General features: G+C 45.4%; 1 protein-coding gene and 1 long non-coding RNA gene across 2 annotated transcripts in view; both read right to left on the bottom strand.

Moving 5' to 3' along the window:
- LOC137641336 (uncharacterized) overlaps nucleotides 1–25,416 on the bottom strand; it is a 386,962-nt gene that overhangs the window by 258,167 nt on the left and 103,379 nt on the right. The window lies entirely within an intron of this gene.
- The window catches only part of BBS9 (Bardet-Biedl syndrome 9), a 196,429-nt gene that overhangs the window by 159,566 nt on the left and 11,447 nt on the right, over nucleotides 1–25,416 (bottom strand). Inside the window, exons 2-3 of the mRNA XM_068379472.1 lie at nucleotides 18,996–19,174; nucleotides 186–298 (exon numbers count right to left, since the gene is read on the bottom strand). Of these exons, the coding sequence (XP_068235573.1) occupies nucleotides 186–298; nucleotides 18,996–19,172 (290 nt within the window). The 5' untranslated portion in view covers nucleotides 19,173–19,174. The remainder of the gene's footprint in view (nucleotides 1–185; nucleotides 299–18,995; nucleotides 19,175–25,416) is intronic.

The raw sequence follows: 25,416 nt of genomic DNA, 5'->3' as shown, positions 1-25,416 counted from the left end.
CACTCAAAATCGTAGCATCTGACAACAAAATTGAAAGGGCCTTTCATACATGCACAGCATAAACTCTATTTATTGTGACAGGGCACAAGGGAGATATTTATAAAGGGTAATCAATTAATGAGCAGTATAGGCTGCATTTACAATACAGTACATTAGAATACTAACTATCTTACTATTATACTTACGACACAAATCTACCAGCAGCAAGTCGAATTATAGGATAATTCAGAGTCGTCTCTAATAGAACGTGGTCTGGACGGAAGCCATATGTCTCTTCACCTTCTTCATTTCTGTGGGACTAAAATAAAAACGAACAATTAAAAACTAAATAAATGGACAAGAAAATTTAATTTTAATAAAATCTTTTATTTCTATACTCTCATGATGTCCTCATAGTTGACTCAATATATAAAAAAAAAAAAAAAAAAAAATACTATTTTCCTCCCTTTAACAGCCCAACCCACTAGCCCACTTTGAACACATTTGGTGGTTGATATCGACCTAAATCAGTCTCAACAATGAAACTAATATTATATCCTCTTGACAATGAGGTCAGTCAGTGGTGAAGAGAGTGGGCATGTACTGTATATGATCTTCCTGATTCCTGTTTTCCTGTGGCTAAACTAACTAATTTAGTTTTTCAGTCTCGTGAAAATAAAGCTCTCTTGATGGATCTTCATGCTTATGGAAGTGTAGACCTAAATGGCTTTTTTCCTTTTTTTTCTTTTTTTATAAAGACTGCAGATTTCTTAGCTCCTAAGTTAGCAAGAATAGGTACTTTTACCACTAGTTGGATAACTGGTAAGGTTACTACATTATGTAAATACATTTGTGGTACATCAAGTCCAGCTGCTTACTGCCCAATTTCCATACCTCCCATATTATCTAAAGTTTATTAAAGACTTTTGGCAAAATGTCTAAATAGGTTTGCTGAAGGTACTCATTTGTTCCCTAGTTTGTAATTTGGTTTTCATAAAGGCCTTGGAGCATGAGATGCCCTTCTTACAATCTCCAATAGAGTAACAGAAATCTCTTGATTATGGTCAGGAAGTTAGTATGATTGTTCTCGACTTTTATCATTACCATTACTATTAATTGCTAAGCTACAACCCCAGTTGAAAAAGCAGAATGCTGTAAGCCCAGGGGCTCCAACAAGGAAAATAGCCCAGTTAAGAAAGGAAGCAAGGAAAACTTAAATATTTTGAAAACAGTACTGTAACATTAAAATAAATTTATCCTATATAAACTATAAAAAACTTTATCAAAACAAGAGGAAGAGAAATAAGATAAAATGGTTAAGGAGGGTTGTGGGAACCAAGCCACTAAAAATGGAAGGAGGCAAAACCCACCTTATGAGCCCTTTAGTCAGGACAAAACTCTTAAGTACGTAACTTTGTTGGTAGTATCTATGGAAGAAATATACAGTATATGTCAGCTCTCATTCTTTGCGTGTTAGGTTTTAGAGATCAGCGCGAAAAGTGGAAGTTCATAAATATTTGGTGTCCTAGGGTGGACTTCCTTCTAACCTAACAAACCTCTCACTGACCCTTGCTTCTGCACGGATAATTAACGGATTTTGAACAAAGTGAAAAATCTATTTTTGGGTGAGAGTGCCATGTCGTCCTGATGGAAGGTTCCTTTAGGTAGCTTTCTAAAGGATATTTACTACAGTGATACTCCCAGAGAATTAAACCGAGTGTCTCCAGGATTCTAACTCCTGGCGCAAGTATCCAGTATTGGATATCCCATAATATCAGGGGACGTATACTAGATACGACACATAGCAATCTTCACCTCGAATAGATTTAACTCTTTGATGTAAGGGGGAAGAGTGGCAAAAGAAGGGGGTACCCAGTGGACCTCCATCCCTACTACTACAGCGATGCCATTCCTTTTCTTGTCGTTAAGCAGAAATTGTCGCATATAAAGTAATTTTGGGAGGGGTCAGCAAAAGGGGGTCCATCAGGACGACATGGCACTCTCACCCAAAACTAGATTTTTCACTTTGTTCAAATTTCGTTTTTTGGGCTCGGGCCATGTCGTCCTGATGGAAGCATACCAGAGAATTATCTTGAAATTACTATTAGCTTTGGGTTTGTGTATGTGCCTTCCACCTTGAATAGATTTCCTTATTTGGTCTACTAGACCTATATGTGAAATTCCAGAAACCTGTCATTTCCACTAAGCCTGGAGCTGGCTTAGTGCTTCCTGCCGCCTGCAGGGAATATGTCGATATCAACGTTAAGGATTCAAGGTTTGTATTTCTGTAGGAACAAAAAAAGAAAACTTTGGAGCTTACCTTTTTTACTTACCATGAGAATGTAAGATTCGATCTTTGGGAAATCTTTGTCTTAATTTCATGTTATAAGCCCTTTACAGGGATTAAATAAAACTCTAGCATACTTTATTAGTCTGTAACTGAGGTAGCAGTAATAAGACGCAAATACGTTTCAGTATTTTATTTTGCAACTAATTTATCAAATGTAGTAACAATAGAGTATGAATCTGATCCAGCATTACAACACATCAAGGTCCATATTTTCTCGTGCAGAAAAAATATATATAATTTCATTATCAGAATAATGCCACTCAATGGAGATGTGAAACCAATCTATGACATGTTCAGATGCTCGGAAATGCATAAACACTGTGATGCAAACGTTCACTCGGGACTAGTGTTATTGGTCAGATATGCACCTATATGGAACAGAATGTTAACCATCGCTGTGATTTGCACTAGAGGGTAGGTATACCCATGCACCCGACGCAATGTCTAGTCCCAAAACAGTCCACTGTTCATAGCAGCACTAGACGACAGGTTTAATGACATTACCTGCCGCCACCACAAAATATTTTATTTCATGTACTTGCTTCACGTAATGTTTATAGAAGACCCTGGATGATCTCCACCCAGTGTATGAGCGGAGTCTTTCAAAGTCCATACGTTGAAAGAAGTTCAATGAAGAAGCAAATTTCCTCGGATTGTGACCTGCGGGTGTACTGTCAGGATCTGCTCTGCGAATAAAGTAGGTGAGCTTCGCTCTCAGTTGTCTTAAAGATAAGTTTGATCCTGAGGTTTTGCCTCTGAAGAGCTGTCCTCCCTTGAAGTCTGAAGTTCTTCGAAGATAGACCTTAAGACACTCTACTGGGCAGAGAGAGGCATCTTCCTTCAGTGGGCAGATTCTCCACGGACCCCACCTCTTAGTAGGTAGCTCATTCTTGGCAAGAAAGGCAGGATCAGGAAAAAGATTCAGTTCTCCTGAGTCCAGGAACTGAATATGGCCTTTGTTTCTGGATAAGGCCACTATTTCACTAACTCTAGCCCGTAAGGCTATTGCAAACAGAAAAGTTACTTTCTGTGTTAGATCCTTTAGAGTACAATCCTCATTGTTTAGGTTCGAAGCATAGTGCAAGACTTTGTCCAAAGACCACGTGATGGGCTTTGGTGGGGTTGCTGGCTTGAGTCTAGCGCATGCTTTTGGGATCTTATTATAGATTTCACTAGAGAGGTCCACCTCAAAAGCATACAGAAGTGGTCTAGCCAGGGCTGACTTACACAAGGTAATTGTAGTAGAGGCTAGGCCTTGTTCGCGTAGGTATATGAAGAATGCGAGACAGAAATCTATCGATATCTCTGTCGCTTTCCTTGTTTTCATAAAGGAAACCCATTTCTTCCATGACGATTCACATTGTCTCCTGGTCAAACTTGACTTGTACTCTTCGATGAAGTCAACTTTATCCTTCGAGATTCCAAACTTTTTGTTCGCAGCTAGGGCGAGAAAATCATGAGATGTAGGTTGTTGGTTCTTGAGGAGGAAGCGTAGACAGTCGACTTCTGGACCAGTTGAGATAGTACTGGGTCCGGCAGAGGAATCAGCTTCAGTTTCAGCTCTAGGACTAGAGGGAACCAATTGCTTTTGAGCCACCTGGGGGCCAATACTGCTGCTGTCCCTCTGAAGGATCTTAGCTTGTCGAGGACTCTTAGAAAGAGATTGGTTGGTGGAAACAGGAAAATGCGATTCCACCTGTTCCAGTCGAGGGACATGGCATCCATCGCCTCTGCTTGAGGGTCCATATTAGGGGCTACATAACGAGGTAGTTTCTTGTTGTCACTCGTTGCGAAGAGGTCGATCTGTAGTTACGGGACTTTTTCCGAGATGAAGGAGAATGAGTCTGCGTCTAGGGACCATTCTGTCTATATGGGCTTTTGCCTGGATAGAGCGTCCGTCATCACATTGCGGAACCCTTGCAGGTGAACTGCTGATAGGTGCCATCCCTTCCTCCTTGCCAGGTAGATGGCGGCTAATATCACATGGTTGATGTGGGGCAATCTCGAGCCTTGTCGATTTAGACACTTTACTATCACCTCGTTGTCCAGGACTAATCTAATGTGGATTGATCTGCAAGGGGATAGTTTTTTCAATGTCAGGAAAACTCCCATATCCTCCAAAATGTTGATATGAAAGGTTTTGAACTGGTGAGACCAATTCCCTTGCACTTTTTTGTCGTGAGAATGGCCTCCCCATTCTTCCAAGGAGGCATCCGTGTGTATCACCACTGATGGTTGTGGTGGTTGCAGGGGAAGTGTTTCCGTGCTAGGCTCTTGGCTGTTGACCACGGCCTCAACTGTGTGCGCATAAGGTCGGGGTCAACCTTACTTGATCTCTTCGAGCGTTTGATGCGTATTTCCTCCAGACTAATGATGCATCTTTCAAACGTGCTTTTAGCACCGGGTCTGTCACTGCTGTAAACTGGAGAGAGCCTAATACTCTTTCCTGTTGGCGTCTTGAAATCCTCTTGAGACGGATTAGTCTCCAGACAGATCCCGCTATTTCTCTCTTCTTCTTGGATGGAATGAGGAGGTGGTGTGACTTTAAGTCCCATAGGATTCCTAGCCACTGGAACTGTTGAGCTGGAGAAAGGCGAGACTTCTTGCGATTGATCTTGAAGCCCAGGTGTTCCAGGAACTGGATCACCTTGTTTGCTGCTTGCAGACAAGTAGTCTTGGATGCTACCCATACCAGTCAACCATCTAGATATGCTACCACTTGAACTCCTTCGGAGCGTAGCTGTTGGACGATTGCGTTTGCTAGCTTCGTGAATATCCTTGGGGCTGTGTTCAGTCAGAAGGGCATTGCTCTGAAGACAAACTTCTTCTGTAGTTTGAATCCTAAGTAGGAGGAGAGAGGCGACTCATTGGAAGATGCCAGTAAGCATCTGCTAGGTCTATTGAGACCGTGTACACCCCTTTTGGCAGAAGGGTCTTTATGTGTTGCAAAGTAAGCATTCGGAACTTGTTGTTCTCAATGAACTTGGGGTTGGAGTGTCGGAAGAATTCTGGAAAACGGGTGGAGTTCTGTTCCATTTCCACCCGAGTCCATTCGTGATTAGGCTGTGGGCCCAGGGATCGAAGGTCCAGCGATCCCGAAAGTGATGCAGTCTGCCCCCTACCTGGAACCCCTCATTGCTTGGGGGGTCCTGCGAATTTGTTTCCACGACCACGTCCTCCTCGGCCCCGAGAGGAGTTACCTTTGGGAGAACCTCTCTTACGACCATCTGAAAGGCGGTCTGAGGCATTGTGATCATGGTCACGTTAGGAAGTTGTGCAGGTCTGCGTGGTCTCCTTGCCTTTTTATTCTTAGGCTGGGGACCTCCGTCCGAGGAAGATTTCCTCTTTGAGTTCATGTCCCACTTTTGGAGAAGGTTCCTATTTTCCCAGGCTGCTCTGGCAATGATCTCTTGGACCAGTTCCTGTGGGTAAAGGTTTTTACCCAAGATACTCGAGGTGATCAGCTTCCTTGGTTCGTGTCTAACGGTCGCTGAGGCCAACATAAACTCTCTGCAGGCTCTCCTTGATCTAAGGAAAGCATATAAGTCTTTCACAAGGGTACCCATGTGAGACTTAGCCAGGAAGATGACTTTTCTGGGGCGTTATGTTTACCTGAACACATTTCCAGGCAGTTCTGATGAGAAAGGGAGGCTGCAAGTCTCTCCTTCGACTCCTGTTCCCTCCTCAGAAGATGATCTAGCAACTTAGGAAGGTTCTCATTGAACTGTTGGCCTGCTATCTCTGGATACAACTTAGAGACGGAGAAGGTTAGGTGGACATACTTCCACTTCTCCTCGCAGGTAGGCAGTGCTAGAGAGAATGGTTTGCATTCCTCTAGGGTTGGGCAGGGTTTGCCATCATCGACTGCCTTGATGGCAAAGTCTAGTGCTTTCGCCAAAAAGGGGAAAGAGATGGAAGAAGGGGCAAGAAAGGTGGGATGTTTCTTGCTCAGTGCTGAGACTTTTGAGTTGGTGTACCCGGCTCCCTTGAAGGCTTTCAGGAGGATGGCTTGTGCCTTGTCATGTTCAAAGACAATAACATCTTTGGGTACTGTTTCCTCTCGGGCTGCATGTTCATCCCACAGTCTCACTTGACAGTCTGGGTAGGCCGAAAAGTTAGGCCAGAACTCAAGGTCTTCAATCAGCCTGGCCCCCAACTTCTCCGAGACGAATAGCTTCCCATTCATCATAGGCATATGCTCCGCATACCTCCAGGGATTGGTTTCGGAGCAGTGAGGGAGATCCACCACTCTAAGGGGCTTCCTAGTGGTGGATCTGGGGCAGTCCACCCTCTCTTGCAACAGTATCTGCTACTGCCTGAGTGATTCCCACATCATCTCTTGTTCCTTTTGGAACAATTCAATCATCCGTTGGATCGAAATAAGGATCTCTTCATTCTTGTCAACTGGTTGTGGAGTTGGGGCCGAGACATTCCCAACTCCGCACTCGGGTGACCCACAAGCAATGAGATACTGACATTGAAACAGAGGAAATCGTGTACATGTTTCAGAGAATGCCACCTCTCCTCAGTTCACTCTTGAAAATGAGCAGAACACCCTGCTCGAAACAGGTTGAACTGAAGGATATTTACCTAATCTTATGGACTTTCAAATTGTGTGTGTAAATACGAAGATAAGGTGAAAGTGCTACTTTGTGCTTACACTCATAGTGAAAGTTACCCATGATAAGGACTCTTGCAGAATATCTTTATTCAATATCTGTACTATAAGTGCTGTGGTATACAGTAGTCTCGGTTACAAAAGAAAAGTTTTAAATGATATGGTCTCCTTTACCTTTCTTCATGAGAAAGGTAATGTCCCCCTGTCACAGTTATAGCCAGAATGCAGTACTGTAGAGAAGAAGATAATAAGAGCAATAATAAAAGTTCTTTACAAGATTAATGCCACTGGGGCAGCAATTACCTTTAATAAAACCTGTTTGAAAGGTCTCTTCCCGAAATAATAATAATAATAATAATAATAATAATAATAATAATAACAATAACATTATTATTATTACTATTATTATCATTGTCATTATTATCATTATTATTATTATTATTATCATTATTATTATTATTATTACCATTACCTCTGTACTGTCTTGAACCAGGATGGGTTAATGCTGAAGACTATTGCTACAGGAAGAAGTATTGGTACTTCCTGCTCCTGCTGATACTGAGAACATTCATGGTTTGTAGGGATGGAGGGAGCCCTCCTTCTTCCACTATCATGGACGATGGACAAATCTCTTTCTATCATTTATGGCAGAGAGAGAGAGAGAGAAGCTGTACATGCCGAAAACTAATCCACTCCGAGATGAAGTATCCCTAAGCACTGCTCCTGCTACCTGTACTTAATGTTTTACTGAAAATTATCCAGCAGTAGGAAGAAATGGTGACAAACATAACTCTTGGTCTCATACTAGGTACATTTCCCTCAACTGTACCAGCGGATCTACTACTTAAAACAAAGATGTCATTGAAGTCTTATAGGAATCTTTGACAGATATATCCCTGCGTACGTGTGGGAGGGTCAGTACGTGCAGAGAACGTGTCCAGTGCTTAGCTATGGAGGCTTAAACACATACAACCTCAGTCAAAGAAGAGTGAACACTTCCTCGATTGTCCGGGGAACAAGAGAGGTTCTCCTTTAAAATAATATCAGTCATGACTGACTGGCTCCATTAGGATTGATCGCTACACAAGTGTTATCCACACAATTGGTCTCCATGTGATCCATCTCCACGCTACTGATTTTTAAAAGCTGGATAGTGGGAATAGGTGTGGAATCCAATCTGGAAACTCAAGTGATTGCGAGTTCATTTGTGGTTACAATTATTTACCTTTTGTGTTATTTTCAAGTGATTGATAAATTTAGTAACCTTGTAAGGACAGTGAGACAAGCGTCACCAAGATCAACTGAAACTTTATTCAAATGTGCGTGGGAGTATATTACAAGGTGCGGACGGAAAGGTAGGATGGCGCTGGTGCCAAATCAGATTGAATTGCCCGCCAAAATATATGTGTTTTCTTACACTTACAAATATACGAATTATGAGTTAACAGAAACATGTAATGAAATAATACATATGTCAAAATGTAGCTCTGATAGAGCAGAATACATATACATGGGAAACCATGGTGTGGCGAAAGAAGAATTCAAATAAATAAACAGTTTGTTGATTTGCTGGACGACGAAGGGAGCGGTGTCCTTACAACTTAGATAGCTACTTTCTCCTTGATAGCATGGGAGTGATAAAACCCCAATTCCCAAGGGTAGGATCCTAAATATCTGTTGTAGGGAGGTTCTCCAGAAAAGTAATTTTCCCACACTTACATAAATTTTCACAGAAAGAAAAGAAATCAGAACATTTTGATTTTGGGGTGGGAGATGACATTTAAACAGCTTCACGAGAGAAGAAATACGAACATCAGGTAAGTAAAAATATAATGGATTTTATAATCAAAATTGTTTATGTGAAAATAATATGGATTAACTATTAATTAAAATAAATAAGGGATTTCAAACTGAAAGGTATTTTCATGCTTAACTTCTACTAGTAAAATGCTTGGGAGTGCAAACCCTGACCTCAGACTGTAAATAATAAAAACTTCTCTCCTGCTAACAAGTGTACTCCTTGGAACCACTATACTGGCACCAACTTCCATGCGCTGAGAATGGGGGGCGGGGGGAAATCCCTTGGAACGACATCAACAAAGAACATGATCCAAATTATACTGTATGTACCTTTCACTTGCAAGTATTTCCCTAACTGGCATTTTTCTTTTTAGTATCTTATTAACAACTATGGAGAACAGAGTAAAGTTTCCAATACAGTGAACCCTCGCTACTTCGCGGTTCGACCATCGCGGATTCACCACTTCGCGGATTTTATCCATAACCCATATATATACAGTAACATATATGTATATATATATATATATATATATATAATATATATATATATATGTATGCATGTATTTATGTATATATGTATGTATGTATATATGTAGGTATGTATATGTGTATACATATAAATATATATATATATATATATATATATATATATATATATATATATATATATATATATATATATATATATACACACACACACACATATATATATATATATATATATATATATATATACATACATATATATATATATATATATATATATATATATATATATATATATATATAACGGATTTTGAGCGAAGCGAAAAATCTATTTTTGGGTAAGATAGCCATGTCGTCCTGATGGAAGTTCCTTAAAGGCAGCTTCCTAGGGTATATTACAACTACGGCGATATTCCCAGAGAATTTACCTTCAGGTACCCAGAATTCTAACTCCTGGAGCGAGTATCCCTAAAAAAGACCTTAGGGATATCGTAAATATCAGTGGACGTATTCTTGACACGCCTCATAGCAATCTATACCCCGAATAGAGTTAACACTTCGTAGGGGTAAAATGGCAAGAAAACGAAAACGATAAGAAAGGGGGGAGCCGTTCATAAGGCATCCCTCCTCACCGTTTCGAAAGCGTGCCCTGCGCCGCTCACGGCGCCATCTGTATTCCTTGTAGCGATACACGAGGTGCTACAGATACTGTATGTAGGGAGGGGTCCTACTATCCTTTTCACTCTTATTTATTTTTGAAAAGGAGCAGGGCGGGTCCATCAGGACGACATGGCTATCTTACCCAAAAATAGATTTTTCGCTTCGCTCAAAATCCGTTTTTTGGGCTCAAGCCATGTCGTCCTGATGGAAGTATACCAGAGCATTACTGTATCTGTGGATTCTCAATACGTGCCGTACTCCTCAAGAATGTTTCTTAGTCAACTCGACTGACAGACCTAAGATGTTACCGTTATACATCTTTTCACTAATCATAAGCCATGAGAGTGCTTCCTGCCCCCTACAGGGAGGAGTCCTACTAGACTCTAGAAACGAACGAAGAGTACATATACCTATGTATGAATCACTCGCCAGCCAGTACCATATAGTGGTCTCACTCTATATGAAGCGAAGTCTTACGGGACTACAGTATCCAAAAGAAAAAGTCCCGACCAGCACCCTGGTCGAAGTAAAATTAGACAAAAGGTTATATCTGCGTAGGATTAAACTTGCTGCTACCACCATCCTCAGAAAGGGGTGGAGTCCTTATTGCTAAGGAAAGTATAAACCAGTATAATCCAGGCTTTGCATTAAGGAATAGGCTATTATAGATATCCCCGATTAATATACATAGGCTAAATGCTCAAAAAACAATATGAAATCAAAAATATAGGTGAAGGAGACGCAAGGTTCCCGAGAACAAGTTTATTGAGAAACAATAAATAGACATGGTCACCATAAATATGTACATATGCTAGGTGGATGACCAACAATTTTCACAAGTACTGTAGTGCATGGATGAATGATTATCTGAAAGAAAACATATGTGTCACTTACACATACCCCGGTATCAAACTTAACGTCCATGTTACTACTTCGCTGACAATAGCGTTGGCAAACGCTTGGCACACCTGTCTGTACTTGTGTTACCATCACCATAACGTTGGAACAGTCACTGTGGGCTCTGAGAGCCTACACTACCAGTTATATCAACATATATAACTAACTATTCACCCAAGAATCCAAGTCCCAAATGATTCCGCTGTTCCTCGCAGAGTTAAACAGCAGGGTTAACGACGCAACCAACTGCTACCACAGACCTCTTTAGCTGCTCCACTTGCTTAGCATAGTGGCGAAAGAATACCCTGGAAGACTTCCAGCCAGTGTATGAACGAAGGTGTTCAAAATCCATAAAGTTAAAGAAGTTTAATGATGAAGCAACTTTCCTCGGATCATGACCTGCGGGTGAACTGTCAGGATCCGCTCTGCGAATAAAATATGTAATTTTCGCCCTAAGTTGATTTAAAGATAAATTCGAGCCCGATGTTTCTCCTCTGAATAGTTGGCCCCCATGGAAGTCTGAAGTTCTACGAAGATAGACCTTAAGGCATTCTACGGGACATAGAGATGCATCTTCTTTCAGAGGGCAGATTCTCCAGGGACCCCACCTGTTGGTGGGCAACTCGTTCTTAGCGAGAAACGTAGGGTCCGGAAACAGGTTCAGTTCTCCCCCATCCAGGAACTGAACTCGGCCCTCCTCTCTCGAGAGGGCCACAATCTCACTAACTCTGGCCCCAGAAGCAAGGGCAAAAAGGAAGATCACTTTTTGAGTCAGGTCCTTCAACGCACATTCCTCATTATCTAGTAATGAGGCAAAATGAAGGACTTTGTCTAATGACCATGAAATAGGCTTTGGAGGAGCTAATGGTCTAAGCCTAGCACAGGCCTTTGGGATCTTATTAAACATCTCGTTAGCGAGGTCTACCTGGAAGGCATATAGAATGGGTCTTGTTAGAGCTGACTTACATGTAGAAATTGTGTTTGCCGCCAGCCCCTGTCCGTGGAGGTGAATGAAGAAGGATAGGCAGAACTCCGTAGAGATCTCGTGCGGGTTCTTATCTTTGACAAAGGCTACCCATTTCTTCCATGCAGATTCGTACTGCCTCCTAGTAGACTTACACTTGTATTCTTCCAGGAAGTCGATACTATCTTTCGAGATTCCGAACCGTTTCTTCACCGCTAGGGAGAGAAAATCATGAGCTGCAGGGTTCGGGTTTTCTGTAATGAAGCGAAGACAGTCGACTTCTGGACTTGCTGGGACAGAACTGGGTCCGGGAGTGGTAGAAACCTCAGTCGTAGTTCCAGAGCCAGAGGGAACCATACACTGTTCGGCCACTTGTGGGCCACTATTGCTGCTACTCCCTTGAAGGATCTCAGTTTGTTGAGGACCCTCAACATCAGATTGTGAGGGGGAAACAGGTAGATCCTGGACCATCTGTTCCAATCGAGGGACATCGCATCTATTGCTTCTGCCGAGGGGTCCACATATGGGGACACATATTTCGGCAGCTTCTTGTTGTCCTTCGTCGCGAAGAGGTCTATCTGCAGTTCTGGGACTTGTCTCAAGATGAAAGAGAATGATCCTGCGTCTAGGGACCATTCTGTCTCTATCGGTGTTACCCTGGATAGAGCGTCCGCGGTCACATTCCGGACTCCTTGAAGGTGAACTGCTGACAGGTGCCACTTCTTCTTCTCCGCCAGTCGGAATATGGCTAACATTACCTGGTTGAGAGGTGGGGATCTCGATCCCCGCCGATTCAGACATTTCACAACCACCTCGCTGTCCAGTACCAACCTTACGTGGATCGAGTGACGTGGGGATACTTTCTTCAGGGTAAGAAGTACTGCCATAGCTTCTAGAAAGTTTATGTGAAAGGTCCCAAATAGCTTGGACCAGATTCCTTGCACTTTTTTCCGATGGGAGTGACCCCCCCACCCTACCTTTGAGGCGTCTGTGTGGATTGTCACTGACGGGGGGGGTGGCTGAAGAGGTAGAGACCTCTTTAGACGACTGGCTTGAGACCACGGTCTGAGAAGAGAACGTAATCGAAGTGGGACCGGTCTCTTCAAGTCCCTTCGCTCTTTCGATGCAAAGGTTCTCCATACTCCCGCTGCATCTTTTAGCTGTGCTCTTAGCACTGGGTCTGTTACTGATGCAAACTGAAGAGAGCCCAAAACCCTCTCTTGTTCGCGTCTTGATATCCTCTCGGAACCTAGAAGTCTCCTGACAGACCCTGCTATTTCCTTCCTCTTTGACATCGGGATGGAAAGACGGTGTGACACTAAATCCCAGTGAATTCCCAACCACTGGAACCTCTGAGCTGGAGAAAGACGAGACTTCTTTCTGTTGATCATGAAGCCTAGATATTCCAGGAACTGAATCACTTGTAGGGAAGCTTGCAAGCATTCTGCTCTGGATGCTGCCCACACCAACCAATCGTCCAGGTAGGCTACTACCTGGAACCCTTTTAGGCGTAACTGTTTGAGAGCTGCGCTCGCAAGCTTCGTAAAGATCCTTGGGGCTATGTTTAGTCCGAAGGGCATCGCCCTGAAAGCGTAAAGTTTTTGTTGTAGCTTGAATCCTAGGTAGGGGGAGAGACGACGACTTATTGGAACGTGCCAATATGCGTCTGACAAGTCGATGGAGACGGTATATGCCCTCTTGGGCAGTAAGGCCCTTATGTGTTGTAACGTTAACATCTTGAACTTGTGGTTCACTATGAACTTGTTGAGTGGTGACAAGTCCAGAATGACTCTGAGTTTCCCCGAGTCTTTCTTGGGAACACAAAACAGCCTCCCTTGGAACTTGATGGACTTTACCCTCCTGATCACCTTTTTCTCCAACAGATCTTGGGTGTACTCCTCCAAAACGGGGGTGGAGTGTTGGAAAAATTGAGGGCACTGGGGCGGAGTACTGTACCAACTCCAACCCAGTCCATTTTTGAGAAGGCTGTGGGCCCAGGGATCGAAGGTCCAGCGATCCCGGAAATACTGAAGTCTCCCACCTACCGGCGACACTTCACTTTGACTGTCCTGCAGTCTTGCCTCCCTGGCCGCGACCACCTCTGAATCCTCGTCCCCTAGAGGGGCGTCTTGATGACCCTCTAGCTGCTCCTCTGGGCCTTGCACGAAACGTGGTCGACTGTCCCTCGAACACGGGATTGAATGCCGGGGAAGCTGATGACATGGCTTGGGGAACCCATTGGAAGGTGGTCGGGGTCTGGGCTACCAGTTGTGGAACCGGAGGCAAAGCTGGCTGTTGCTGCTGTTGTCTTTGCTGTTTGAAGGACTTGGCTGGACGGGAGGAAAACCTTGACTTCTTCGCCTTTCCTTTCGGCTGAGGGCCCTCATCCGGAGAAGACTTCCTCTTAAGGGACAGGCCCCACTTCAGGAGAAGATTGCGGTTCTCAGTGGCTGCCTTGTCCACGATCTCTTTGACCACGTCCTTGGGAAAGAGATCTTTACCCCAGATGTTGGATGAAATTAGTCTCTTGGGTTCGTGCCTCACTGTGGCCGAGGCGAACACAAACTCCCTACAGGCCCTCCTTGCTTTAACAAAGCAATAGAGGTCCTTGGTTACTGTGGCCAGATGGATTTTGGCCATAACCATGAACATCTCTGGCATCTTGGGGTCGCTAGCCATCGTCTCCATGTTGGTCTGGAGAGACATCGAGGCTGCCAGGCGCTCCTTTGTGTCCAATTCCCTCCGTAGAAGGAATTCCGACAACTTGGGAAGGTTTTCGCCGAACTGCTGTCCTGCAATGTCGGCGTCCAACTTCCCAACCGAGAAAGTAAGGTGCACCTCCTTCCAGTCCTTATTATCCATTGGCAATGCCAGCGATAGAGGTTTACATTCCTCCAAAGACGGGCACGGCTTGCCAGCTTCAACCGCCTTGATGACGGCCGCAAACCCCTTTTGCATAAAGGGGAAGGCCCTAGCCGGGGAGGATACAAAGGAGGGGTGCTTCTTACTCAAGGCGGCAACCTTTGAGTTTGAGAACCCCCTCTCCTTTAAAGCAGCTGTCAAAGTGGCTTGAGCCTTGGAGTGATCCAGGATAATCACCTCCTTTGGTTCCGTCTCCTCCTTCGAAGCCGGCTCCTTCTTCAAACGGACATAGCAGTCCGGGTAGGCCCCTTTACTGGGCCAGAATTCCACCTCCTCAAGGGGAACTGAACCCAGTTTCTCCGACATGACGATCTTCCCAATCGTCATCGGCATGTGCTCGGCATATCTCCACGGGTTGGCATCCGAGCACAGAGGAAGGTCCTTAACGTTGAGCTTCTTTGGAGGTCCACGTGATGCTGTGATCTTCTGCATCTGGAGCTCCAAAGTAGCGGCCTTCTGATTATTCTCCCTCTGCATCTGTTGGATCATACCAACGATGGAAGAGAGAGCCTGTCCAAGCTCTGCTGGAAGAGCGGACGAGGTAGAGGGGATAGGTTCAGGGACCTGAACCGGCACGTCTGATGATACGGGAACCTCTTCCTCCACGGCAATAGGATCTCGATCCTGCTCCTCGCCCTCTGCGAGGAGATCCTGCTCCGCACGATCGGACAAGTCGGACATCTTGTCGTCCAACTGGATGTCCTGCAAGGCGTCAGCGACATCCTCCTCCACTGGAATCTGGATCAGAGGGATCTCCGGCCGAGGCTGGGGAACAACAGCATCAGGGGAAGCCTTGGGAAAAAGGTATGCCCTCATCTTCTCGTTAGGAAGATAAGGTCCAGTGGTGTTTTTCTGAAAACCCCTTACCCATACGCGAAGCCTCTCCCTCGCTGCATCTCTTGACTCCGCCGACCTAGGGGATTCAAAAGCCTCTGATAGCAGGTTAGTACATACAGCACATACCTGCGGATCCCAGTAACGATGGTCATCATTGGAGGCTGCACAAGCCGCGTGCCTCCTACACGAGGCATGTCCGCAAAAGTTCTTACTGCGGACATTGCAGAAGACACTATCACACTTCGGATGCTCCTCCTGTAAAAGAAGAAAAATTTCCATGAATATCAAGTGAATTTTAATTCACATGTAACAAATGAGTATTCAACAAGAATAAGGGAAAGACACCTACTTGTGAAACCCACACAAACACCTGTGGAAGCCCACCAGCCAAGTCACATAGTTAGTCTTTACTAGAATAACCAGAGAACGTATTTCCAAAGGAAATTAGGTGTAGCTCACACCTAAGGTAAAATATTACCATTCTGGCCAGGAATAAAAGAATTATCTTTTATCCTTGTAAGGCGACACCAGGTGATTATACCAGTAACACAAGTAAGATAGAAAAGACAGTGTTGTAACCTACTACATCATGAACTCCCTTGGATGAATATACCACCAAGAGAGGACTGATACAGTACCTGAGGGTGGTGTGCCAGCCGGCTATTGCCGCTCAGCACCCCCCCCCCTTGTTTTCGAAAGGTAGATCTCAAGTACACAACATCAGATCACCTTTATTGGGGAGAACTCCAGATCCCATGCCTGAACCGGCCGGCAGTGGTTGCCGGACCGTAGCCACCCGGTTTGCACTGCGTTGCCGGCCATCATTCTTAGTGGCCGGCTGACTGGGCAGTGTCGCGGGCCGGCCGGCAGCAGTAAACAAACCCTGCCGGCTGGCCCCCACACTAGGCAGCGCTCGGCTGCCGGCCCCACTTGTAGTGGCCGGCAGATGAGCAAGAGACCGGCCGGCAAAGGTATACACCCAACGCCGACCGACAGCAAGAGAACTGGAGAACACCCCTCCCCACCGACGGCCGGCCTGTAGGCCGGCAGACGGCAAGGACAACACATACTAAGACAATAGAATGAGTGCCGGGTTAAGAGACTATAAGTCTCTGGGCCCGGCACCCGAAAGAGTGCCGAAAGGAAGGGGAGACACTAAGTCAAGCTTCCTAACCGCTGCCTACTGAATCTTCAGACGGCAGCGATAGAGGGACCAAGAAAGGACCGGGCAGCACTCAAAGTAATGGTCTCTGCCGGTCGGCACACTTTGCCGGCCGACAGGAGACCACGTCAGTTCCTCATCCCAACCTAGGCTAGGCAAGGATGCAGACGACTGACACAAGGAACGGAAAAAGAGAAGGGAAGGACAGAGGGTCCTATCCAACCTTACCTTGGTTAAGGGTCATTCCCAACTAAGACAGTTCATCTCAGTTAGAGAAAGACCCGAGAGGGAGGCCGGCACTACTGGCTGCCTCCCACGAACCACGGCAAGGAAGGAATTGCCTTTCCAGAAAAGGGAACATATCCCGAGACCGGAACGGCAATAGGACAGTCTGATGAGTCACCGAGTAAAGGGATCACTACTGGAACCCAACAAGGTGGACTAAGGGGGTAACCCTTAATGCCCGAGTCAATCAGCAAGGGAGACTCTGCCCCATGCCAGACAAACCGGGCTCAGACTAAACACTGTTGTACTGTCCCCCTCTGAACCAATACAGTTGGAACGGGAAGGTACAGTACTACTCCAGCATAGATATATTTGAAGATTAATTCAAATAAACCACTAGAGTTAAGCCTAAGGCTTAAACAGAGGGAAAGGGTTTGCCCCTTCCCCGAAGAGAAGGGAGCAAACGGGGAACAGATAATATTATAATGACCTAAGACAACCTAGCCTAGGCACTAAGAGAATCGATTACCTAATTCACCGAAACTCACACCAATACTATCTTGGAAGGTACTCGAAAAGGACTTATATGTATAACGTTGCCTAACGCTTAAAGCAAAAAATTCACATTTGGAAGACTAATTATCATGCAGGAAGTACATAGGCCAACAACTAGCCTACGAAGACTAGTGTTGGTAGCCTTGGCAAATTTCGCCAGGCACACTACTATCGCATCATAACAGAATTCCTAAATAAGCTAAGTAGCTAATATTTAAGCGCAAAGGGGGCTGGGAACGTCGCTCTTGCTAACAAATAAATCCTATTCTAGCGAGCGACAGCATCCATGATGCCTCCAGCAGGCAACAGCTCTTGTATCAAAGATAACTCTTTTAATTACTTTAATTTTAACCAAGAGCCTACATTTATACATAAAAGAAATAATACTCAACTTATCCGAGGCAGAAGAAGTTGGAGAAAGCATTATTAAACGAGAAAATTCCAAGATTGGGTAGTAAACAGGGAAAAACACACCGAGTCGTAGAGCTACGCAAAAAGGAATACAGATGGCGCCGTGAGCGGCGCAGGGCACGCTTTCGAAACGGTGAGGAGGGATGCCTTATGAACGGCTCCCCCCTTTCTTATCGTTTTCGTTTTCTTGCCATTTTACCCCTACGAAGTGTTAACTCTATTCGGGGTATAGATTGCTATGAGGCGTGTCAAGAATACGTCCACTGATATTTACGATATCCCTAAGGTCTTTTTTAGGGATACTCGCTCCAGGAGTTAGAATTCTGGGTACCTGAAGGTAAATTCTCTGGGAATATCGCCGTAGTTGTAATATACCCTAGGAAGCTGCCTTTAAGGAACTTCCATCAGGACGACATGGCTTGAGCCCAAAAATATATATATATATCTAAAGTAGGAAGATGTGATGTAGGTCTAAGGGAATAGTATGGGAAATATGTCTGGGTAATAAGCAAAGCTCTACCTCCAGTTTGTTTCTTCATTATGATCAGAGATAAATGTAAACAAAACATTGGTTGCCATTTTTTAACGTGCTTTTTAGCGTGTTTAGGAAACGCATGATATAAAATTGCCTTTAATATTTGTGCCTGTTTTAGTTTAGGGTACTGTAGTACATGCATTAAGTGTTCTGTACATTAAAGGGTAGTTTGTTAACAGTACTACGTACAAGGGAAGGTTTTAAAAGTCTGAATATACATGTTGAATAAATAGGTAAATATGGTGTCACTACTTCGCGGATTTTCACCTATCGCGGCCGCGTCTGGAACCTATCTACCGCGATAAACGAGGGTTCACTGTAGTGTATATTTACCTTTCCTACATTACATAGATATGTCTTCCATTGATAGTTTACCTAAATATCATCTTAAATGCAAGATGAATAAGTTATCATTAAAAAAGTTGATTCACACTCAATGTGTGTTTTAAGCCAGGGCGCCGATTGTTGATTTTGACTTTCGCTCCCATCATTGTGTAAATTTTGATGAAAAATTAATAATTAACTTAATGTAATCAAGCTGTGCTAACAGAAAGAGATGCAAAGCCAAAGAAGACTATTTTGGGTATGACATACCTGTGGGAGGAAAACTCGTAAATTTCCAGAAAAACCTCCAACAATAACTTTGTCAGCACTGGGCACTGCATTGTCAATGTTGGCAATGACAAGGCAACCAGTGTCACATTCTTCCTCATTACCTCCATCTCCCTCAACCACAGTAGACCAAAAATCTCTTGCTTTGAAAAGAGACATTGCTGAAATAAAAATCATGAAATTAATACAGTAACACAAATAATATGGAGTTTTTATGATAAAACAAAGTTTTATGAATACTTACCTGGCAGTTATATATATATAGCTGAGTCTCCGACTGCGGCAAAATTTAATCGAAAATCGCGGCAACCGCCTTGTGGTGGTTGTGTGGTTACATGGTTAACAACCCTTACAGGGTGGTACTTGGAATCATTCCCGTTTTCTGTTCCTCAGATTATCTTTGCCCGACCTGTCTCCTGAGGGGAGGTGGGTGGGCTTTAAAATATATATATATAACTGGCAGGTAAGTATTCATAAAACTTTGTTTTATCATAAAAACTCCATTTTTATGAATAGAACTTACCTGGCAGTTATATATATATAGCTGATTCACACATTTGGAGGAGGGAAACAGACAGAAAAACATAGTTGGGGAAACAACAAAAGAGTTGTAGGAGAACAAACACCTTGATTCCTTACCTGCTAAGGTAGCTGACTTCAAAGGTAACTGCCTCTAGAGTCGCTTTCCCTTAGGAGTGTTCAGCCAGGAGTAGACCTGCTACGCTGCAAACAACTCAATCGAGTCTGTCAAAGGGGTAGGACCAACAACTTGACTAGACTTCAGAAAACTACCTTCCCATATAAAAAAACCTGCAACCTTACTAAAGCTAACCATCTAACCTTGCAGAAATAGATATAAACTATCTATCTGGACTGAGGGAACCGTACCACAGGACGAGGACCTCAGACAACCATAAAAAACACAAACCCATATACAAGTACATAAACTAAGGTTGAGTGGGGGTAGTAACTCCTTTGCCTAATACAGAAGCCGCAGCTACGTATGGGCCCAAGGTATAACACTTGTCATAGTCCACTCTTACCTCTCTGAGGTAATGAGAAGCGAAGACAGAGTTGCTCCTCCAGAACGTTGCGTCCATGATCTGCTTAACTGACATATTTTTCCGGTATGCCAGCGAAGCAGCAATGGCCCTTACTTCGTGAGCCCGTACTTTTAACAGGGCGAAGTTTTCTTCCTCACAAAAGAGGTGGGCTTCCCTAATAGTTTCCCTTAGGAAAAAGGACAAAGCATTCTTTGACAGGGGTTTTTGAGGATCCTTCACTGAACACCATAAGGAGTTGGAAGCACCCCTCACGCTCTTAGTGTGGGCCAAATAAGCCTTGAGAGCCCTAACCGGGCAGAGGAGGATTTCCTGTTCCTGACCTACTAGATTCGTGAGGTAAGGGACTTCAAAAGTCCTAGGCCAGGGTTTCGAAGGGTTCTCATTCTTGGCGAGAAAGTCGAACCTCAAGGAACAAACCGCTCCATTTAGGGTGAAGCCTACACGCTTCTCGATTGCCTGGACCTCGCTGATCCTCCTGGCAGTCGCTAAAGACAAGAGGAAGAGGGTTTTCTTAGTCACATCTCGCAGAGAAGCTTGCGAGATAGGCTCAAACTTCCTGGAGCACAAAAACTTAAGCACCACATCCAGGTTCCAAGAAGGGGGTTTTAAGTGCACCTGCTTCGTTGTCTCAAAAGACCTAATGAGGTCCTGCAAGTCCTTATTCTGAGATAACTCTAAGCCTCTATGCCTAAAGACGGTTGAGAGCATGCTCCTGTATCCTTTAATGGTAGATACAGCCAGCTTAGCATCCTGCCTGAGGTACAAAAGAAAGTCTGCAATCTGGCTTAGAGAGGTAGAGGACGAGGAAACCTTGCGCCTCCTGCACCAAGCTCTAAAGGTCTCCCACTTTGACTGGTAGACTCTTTGTGAAGAGATCCTCCTTGCCTTGGCAATAGCTTTCGCCGCTTGTGCCGAAAAGCCTCAAGATCTAACGAGCTTCTCGACAGTCTGAAGGCAGTCAGATTGAGAGCGAGGGGGTTTTGGTGAAATCTCTCGAAGTGGGGTTGTCTGAGAAGATCTGGACTTGCCGGGAGTCTTCTTGGAAAGTCCATCAGCAACCCTACCACTTCGGTGAACCATTCCCTCGCAGGCCAGAATGGAGCCACTAGGATCATTCGTCCCGAATTGAGGAGAGCGAACTTCCTGACAACCAGATTGATGATCTTGAACGGGGGAAAGGCATACATGTCCAGCCCCGTCCAATCCATCAAGAAGGCGTCCACTGCAACAGCTTCCTCGTCCGGGACTAGGGAGCAGTAGTTGGGGATCCTCTTGTTTAGACCGGAGGCGAAAAGGTCTATTACTGGTCTGCCCCACAACTTCCAGAGGCTCCGACAGACATGCGGGTTGAGAGTCCACTCTGTAGGAAGGACTGGTCCCCTCCTGCTGAGCATGTCTGCCCTGATGTTTCTCTGCCCTTGAACAAACCTTCTCAACAGCTGGGTCTCGTTCTCGTTCGCCCAGAGGAGAAGCTCTCTCGCAGTTGAGAACAGAGAGAGGGAGTGAGTTCCCCCTTGCTTCCTTATGTACGCGAGAGCTGTGGTGTTGTCGGAATTGATCTCCACAGTCTTTCCCGACACCGAGGTTTTGAAGGCCTTGAGCCCTAACAAAATGGCCATCAATTCCTTCCTGTTGATATGCCAACTGACCTGACTCCCTTCCCAAATACCTGAGACCTCTTTGTTCCCTAGTGTTGCTCCCCAGCCTGACTCGGACGCGTCTGAGAATAACACTAGGTCGGGGTTCTTCTTGAACAAGGAGATCCCTTTTCCCAACAGAGCTGGGTCCAGCCACCACATTAAAAGATCCTTGATCTCTGTCGGAATGGGAAAAGAAAAAGTGTCCTCCTGGATCTTTCTGTTCCAAACCTTTGCGAGGAAGTGTTGCAGAGGCCTTAGGTGCAGTCTCCCCAAAGGGACAAACTGCTCCAGGGAGGATAGAGTTCCCAGCAGACTCATCCACTCCTTCGCTGAGCATTCCTGCTTCCTCAAAAAGTCTTTGACTTTGTCCAGGCACCTGGTCTGCCTCTCCTGGGAGGGAGAAGCCTGAAAAAGAACTGAATTCAGAACTATCCCAAAATAGAGAATACTGTACTGTAGTCTGATTCGGCTCGGTCTGAGACTTCCCCCAGTTGACGATGAGTCCCAGGTCCTGGGTGATCGTATAAGTTTTCATTAGGTCCTCCAGACATTTCTCTTTCGACTGTGACCGGATCAGCCAGTCGTCTAGATAGAAGGAGACCCTTATCCCCTCCTGGTGTAACCAGCCTGCCACATTCGCCATTAGTCTGGTGGAAACCTGGGGAGCTGTGCTGAGACCGAAGCAAAGTGCCCTGAACTGGAAGTACTTGCCCTGGAACACAAACCTCAGATATCTCCTCGAAGACGGATGAATGGGGACGTGAAAATAAGCGTCCTGCAGGTCGAGAGAAACCATCCAGTCTCCTGGACGAACTGCAGCCAGCACTGACTGAGTCGTCTCCATGGAGAACTTTGTTTTCTCCACGAAGGCCTTCAGAGAGCTGACATCTAGGACTGGTCTCCATCCACCCGAGTTCTTGGGAACCAGAAACAGGCGATTGTAAAAGCCTGGGGAGGCGAGGTCTTGAACTGGCTCTATTGCTCCCTTGACCAACATCTGGTCGACTAGCTCCAGAAGAGCCTCTCGTTTCCCCGCGTCGGTGTACTGAGCCACTAAGGCTAGGGGAGAGTCTGAGAGAGGTGGTTTCTTTAAAAAGGGGATCTTGTAACCTTCCTTGACGACTGAGAGGGACCAGGTGTCCGCCCCTCTCCTTTTCCAAGACTGCCAAAAACGAGACAGTCTTGCCCCTACTGGTGTCTGGAGGACTTCCATCTCATTTTTTGAACCGGGGCCTAAACGCACCCCTGCTGGTCCTTGGCCCTGACTCTTGTCTTCTCCCCCTAAAATCCGCTCTCGAGGAGATCCTGCCCCGAAAGGGCTGTTGAAACTTCTTCTCCTCCTTCTTCAGAGGAGCAGGAGCAACAGGTAAGGTCTTTCTAGCCAACCGAGACAAAAGGTCCTGAGTAGCCTTCTGAGCCAGAGAAAGGGAGATATCTCTGACCAGAGCTTCAGGAAAAAGATGACGCGAAAAAGGGGCGTAAAGTAGCTCCGACTTCTGGGCAACAGTCACAGATCTAGAGGTGAAGGAGCACAAAAGGGCCCTCTTCTTTAAGACCCCTGCTGAGAAAAGGGAAGCCAATTCATTAGCTCCATCCCTTAGAGCTTTGTCCATGCAGGACATGATACTCGTCAGGTCCTTCGTGTCCTCCAGGAGTTCAGACTTCCTGGCCAGAGTCCCGAGAGACCAGTCCAGGAAGCTGAAAACCTCGAAAACCCTGAAAATTCCCTTGACGAGGTGATCAAGCTCCGACATGGACCACATCACCTTGGCAGAGTTTAAAGCATGCCTTCTTGCCGAGTCCACAAGAGCCGAGAAGTCACCTTGAGAGGAGGAAGGCACTCCTAACCCCAAAGGTTCCCCTGTCTCATACCACATACCGGCCTTGGAAGCGAGCCGAGACGGTGGAAAAGAAAAGGTGGTCTTGACAGCTTGTCTCCGTTCCTTCATCCAATCATCCACTTTAGCGAGAGCTTTCCTGGCCGAAATTGAAAGTTTCATTTTGATGAAGGCCGAAGACTTAGTAGCTTTCTTCCTGGTAAATTGAGACTGAGGAGAACGAGGGGCCGAAGGTTGAAATTCCTCCCCATAAAGTTCCAAAAGAGAGCGAGAAAGAACCTTGTAATCGCTAGAAGAGTCGGCAGGTTTTTCTTCCTCTTCCGAAATATCTTCGAGGTCCTGCTCAAGGATAACATCCCGAAGAGTTGGGCTGCCAGCAGTCTGGCAGCGAGAGCTGTTTGAATCCTGGCGCCGAGTGCCGCTAACATCCAGTCGGCGAGAAACGGTATCGTCACGATGACGAGAAGCGGTATCGTCACGATGACGAGAGGCAGTATCGTCACGATGACGAGAAACGGAAGCGTCCTGAAGATGCAGGCTGCCGTCGCCTTGAAAATGCAGACTGCATTCATCCTGTTTCCTAAGAAACGAGGCAGTAACGTCCAGGCGTTTCGAAAGGGAAACGGAATCGTCACGGCTCCGTGAACGAGAGGCAGTATCGTCCTGGCGCCGGGAGAGGGGGGAAGGAAAATCCTGGCAGCATGCCGATGAAGAGGGTGTACGTTGTCGTACGGCCGACGAAGTGCGCAGAGGTTTCTTGGGAGAGATACTAAAATCTCTCTTAGAAGAAGATCTCTTAACAGGCAAAGAGACGTCCTTACGTCTGACGGACTGAGAAGGGTGGCTGAAAGCTTTAACTAACGATGAAAGTTGTTCCTGCATAACAACCATGAAAGCTTTAGTAACCTCCGCTGGCTCTCGCGGTGCCGAAGACGGCAGTTGTCGTACGGCTTGACTGGGAGCGCTGGCAGAAGAAGCAGGGAGTCTAGCAGGATTAACTGGGCTAAGGACTCTCTGTTTCGCCCTTTTAACAGGAACATCGAAATCGTCTTCCGAAGGATCAGGGTCTCTGCTACTCGAACCGGGAGAGGGAGAGCGAGACTGCACGTCCAGGTTCCACCCTCTCTTCATTGGTCTTGATTCGTAACGCCAATTACGTCTAGGAGAACGATCAGGCGAAGACACAAATGTATCCGACACGCCTTTCCTACGGCGGTCAAGAGCAGCCTGGGAGATCGCAACAGGACTGTCTGAGGCGACGACTGACCGAGGATAAGCACCTCTCACCCCCTTTCGGCTTTCGACGTACCTTCTCCCTTGGTCTTGGGAGCTTGGTAGAGGTCTAGACCTAGGGGTATGACAGATTCGATCAGTCGCCACCTCCACTGCACTTTCACAAGCACTAATTTCACCTACACCCTTACCTTTAAAGGCCTCCAACTGTGTTTTAATGGCCTCCAATTCAGCAGCTAATTTAGCATACCCAGGGTCATCCGTAGGCACAGGTCCTGTAGAAGGGGCAGGAGTCACTACATTTGGGAAAGGAATACCTTCCAAAGGGGTTACAAGCAAAGGGTCAATAGATAAATCTAAGCTAGGCTCACTAGCAGACTTTGACTTTGATTTAGCTCTTCTAACTCTATCAATCTCAAGTTTGCGCACATAGCGCTTCATAGCTAACCAATCATCATCACTTAAAACCTCGCATTCCTTGCACTTATTATCTAAAGCACATTCAAACCCCCTGCAACCCATACAGATAGTGTGAGGGTAAACCGAAACCTTCGGCAACCTCACCTTGCAAATATCATTCACACAAACACGATAATGAATTTTCTCACTCATGATAATAAAGGAAAAA

Source organism: Palaemon carinicauda, chromosome 1, assembly GCF_036898095.1.
Source record: "Palaemon carinicauda isolate YSFRI2023 chromosome 1, ASM3689809v2, whole genome shotgun sequence".
NCBI classification, from domain to species: domain Eukaryota; kingdom Metazoa; phylum Arthropoda; class Malacostraca; order Decapoda; family Palaemonidae; genus Palaemon; species Palaemon carinicauda.
This window is presented reverse-complemented; position numbering and strand designations above follow the sequence as displayed.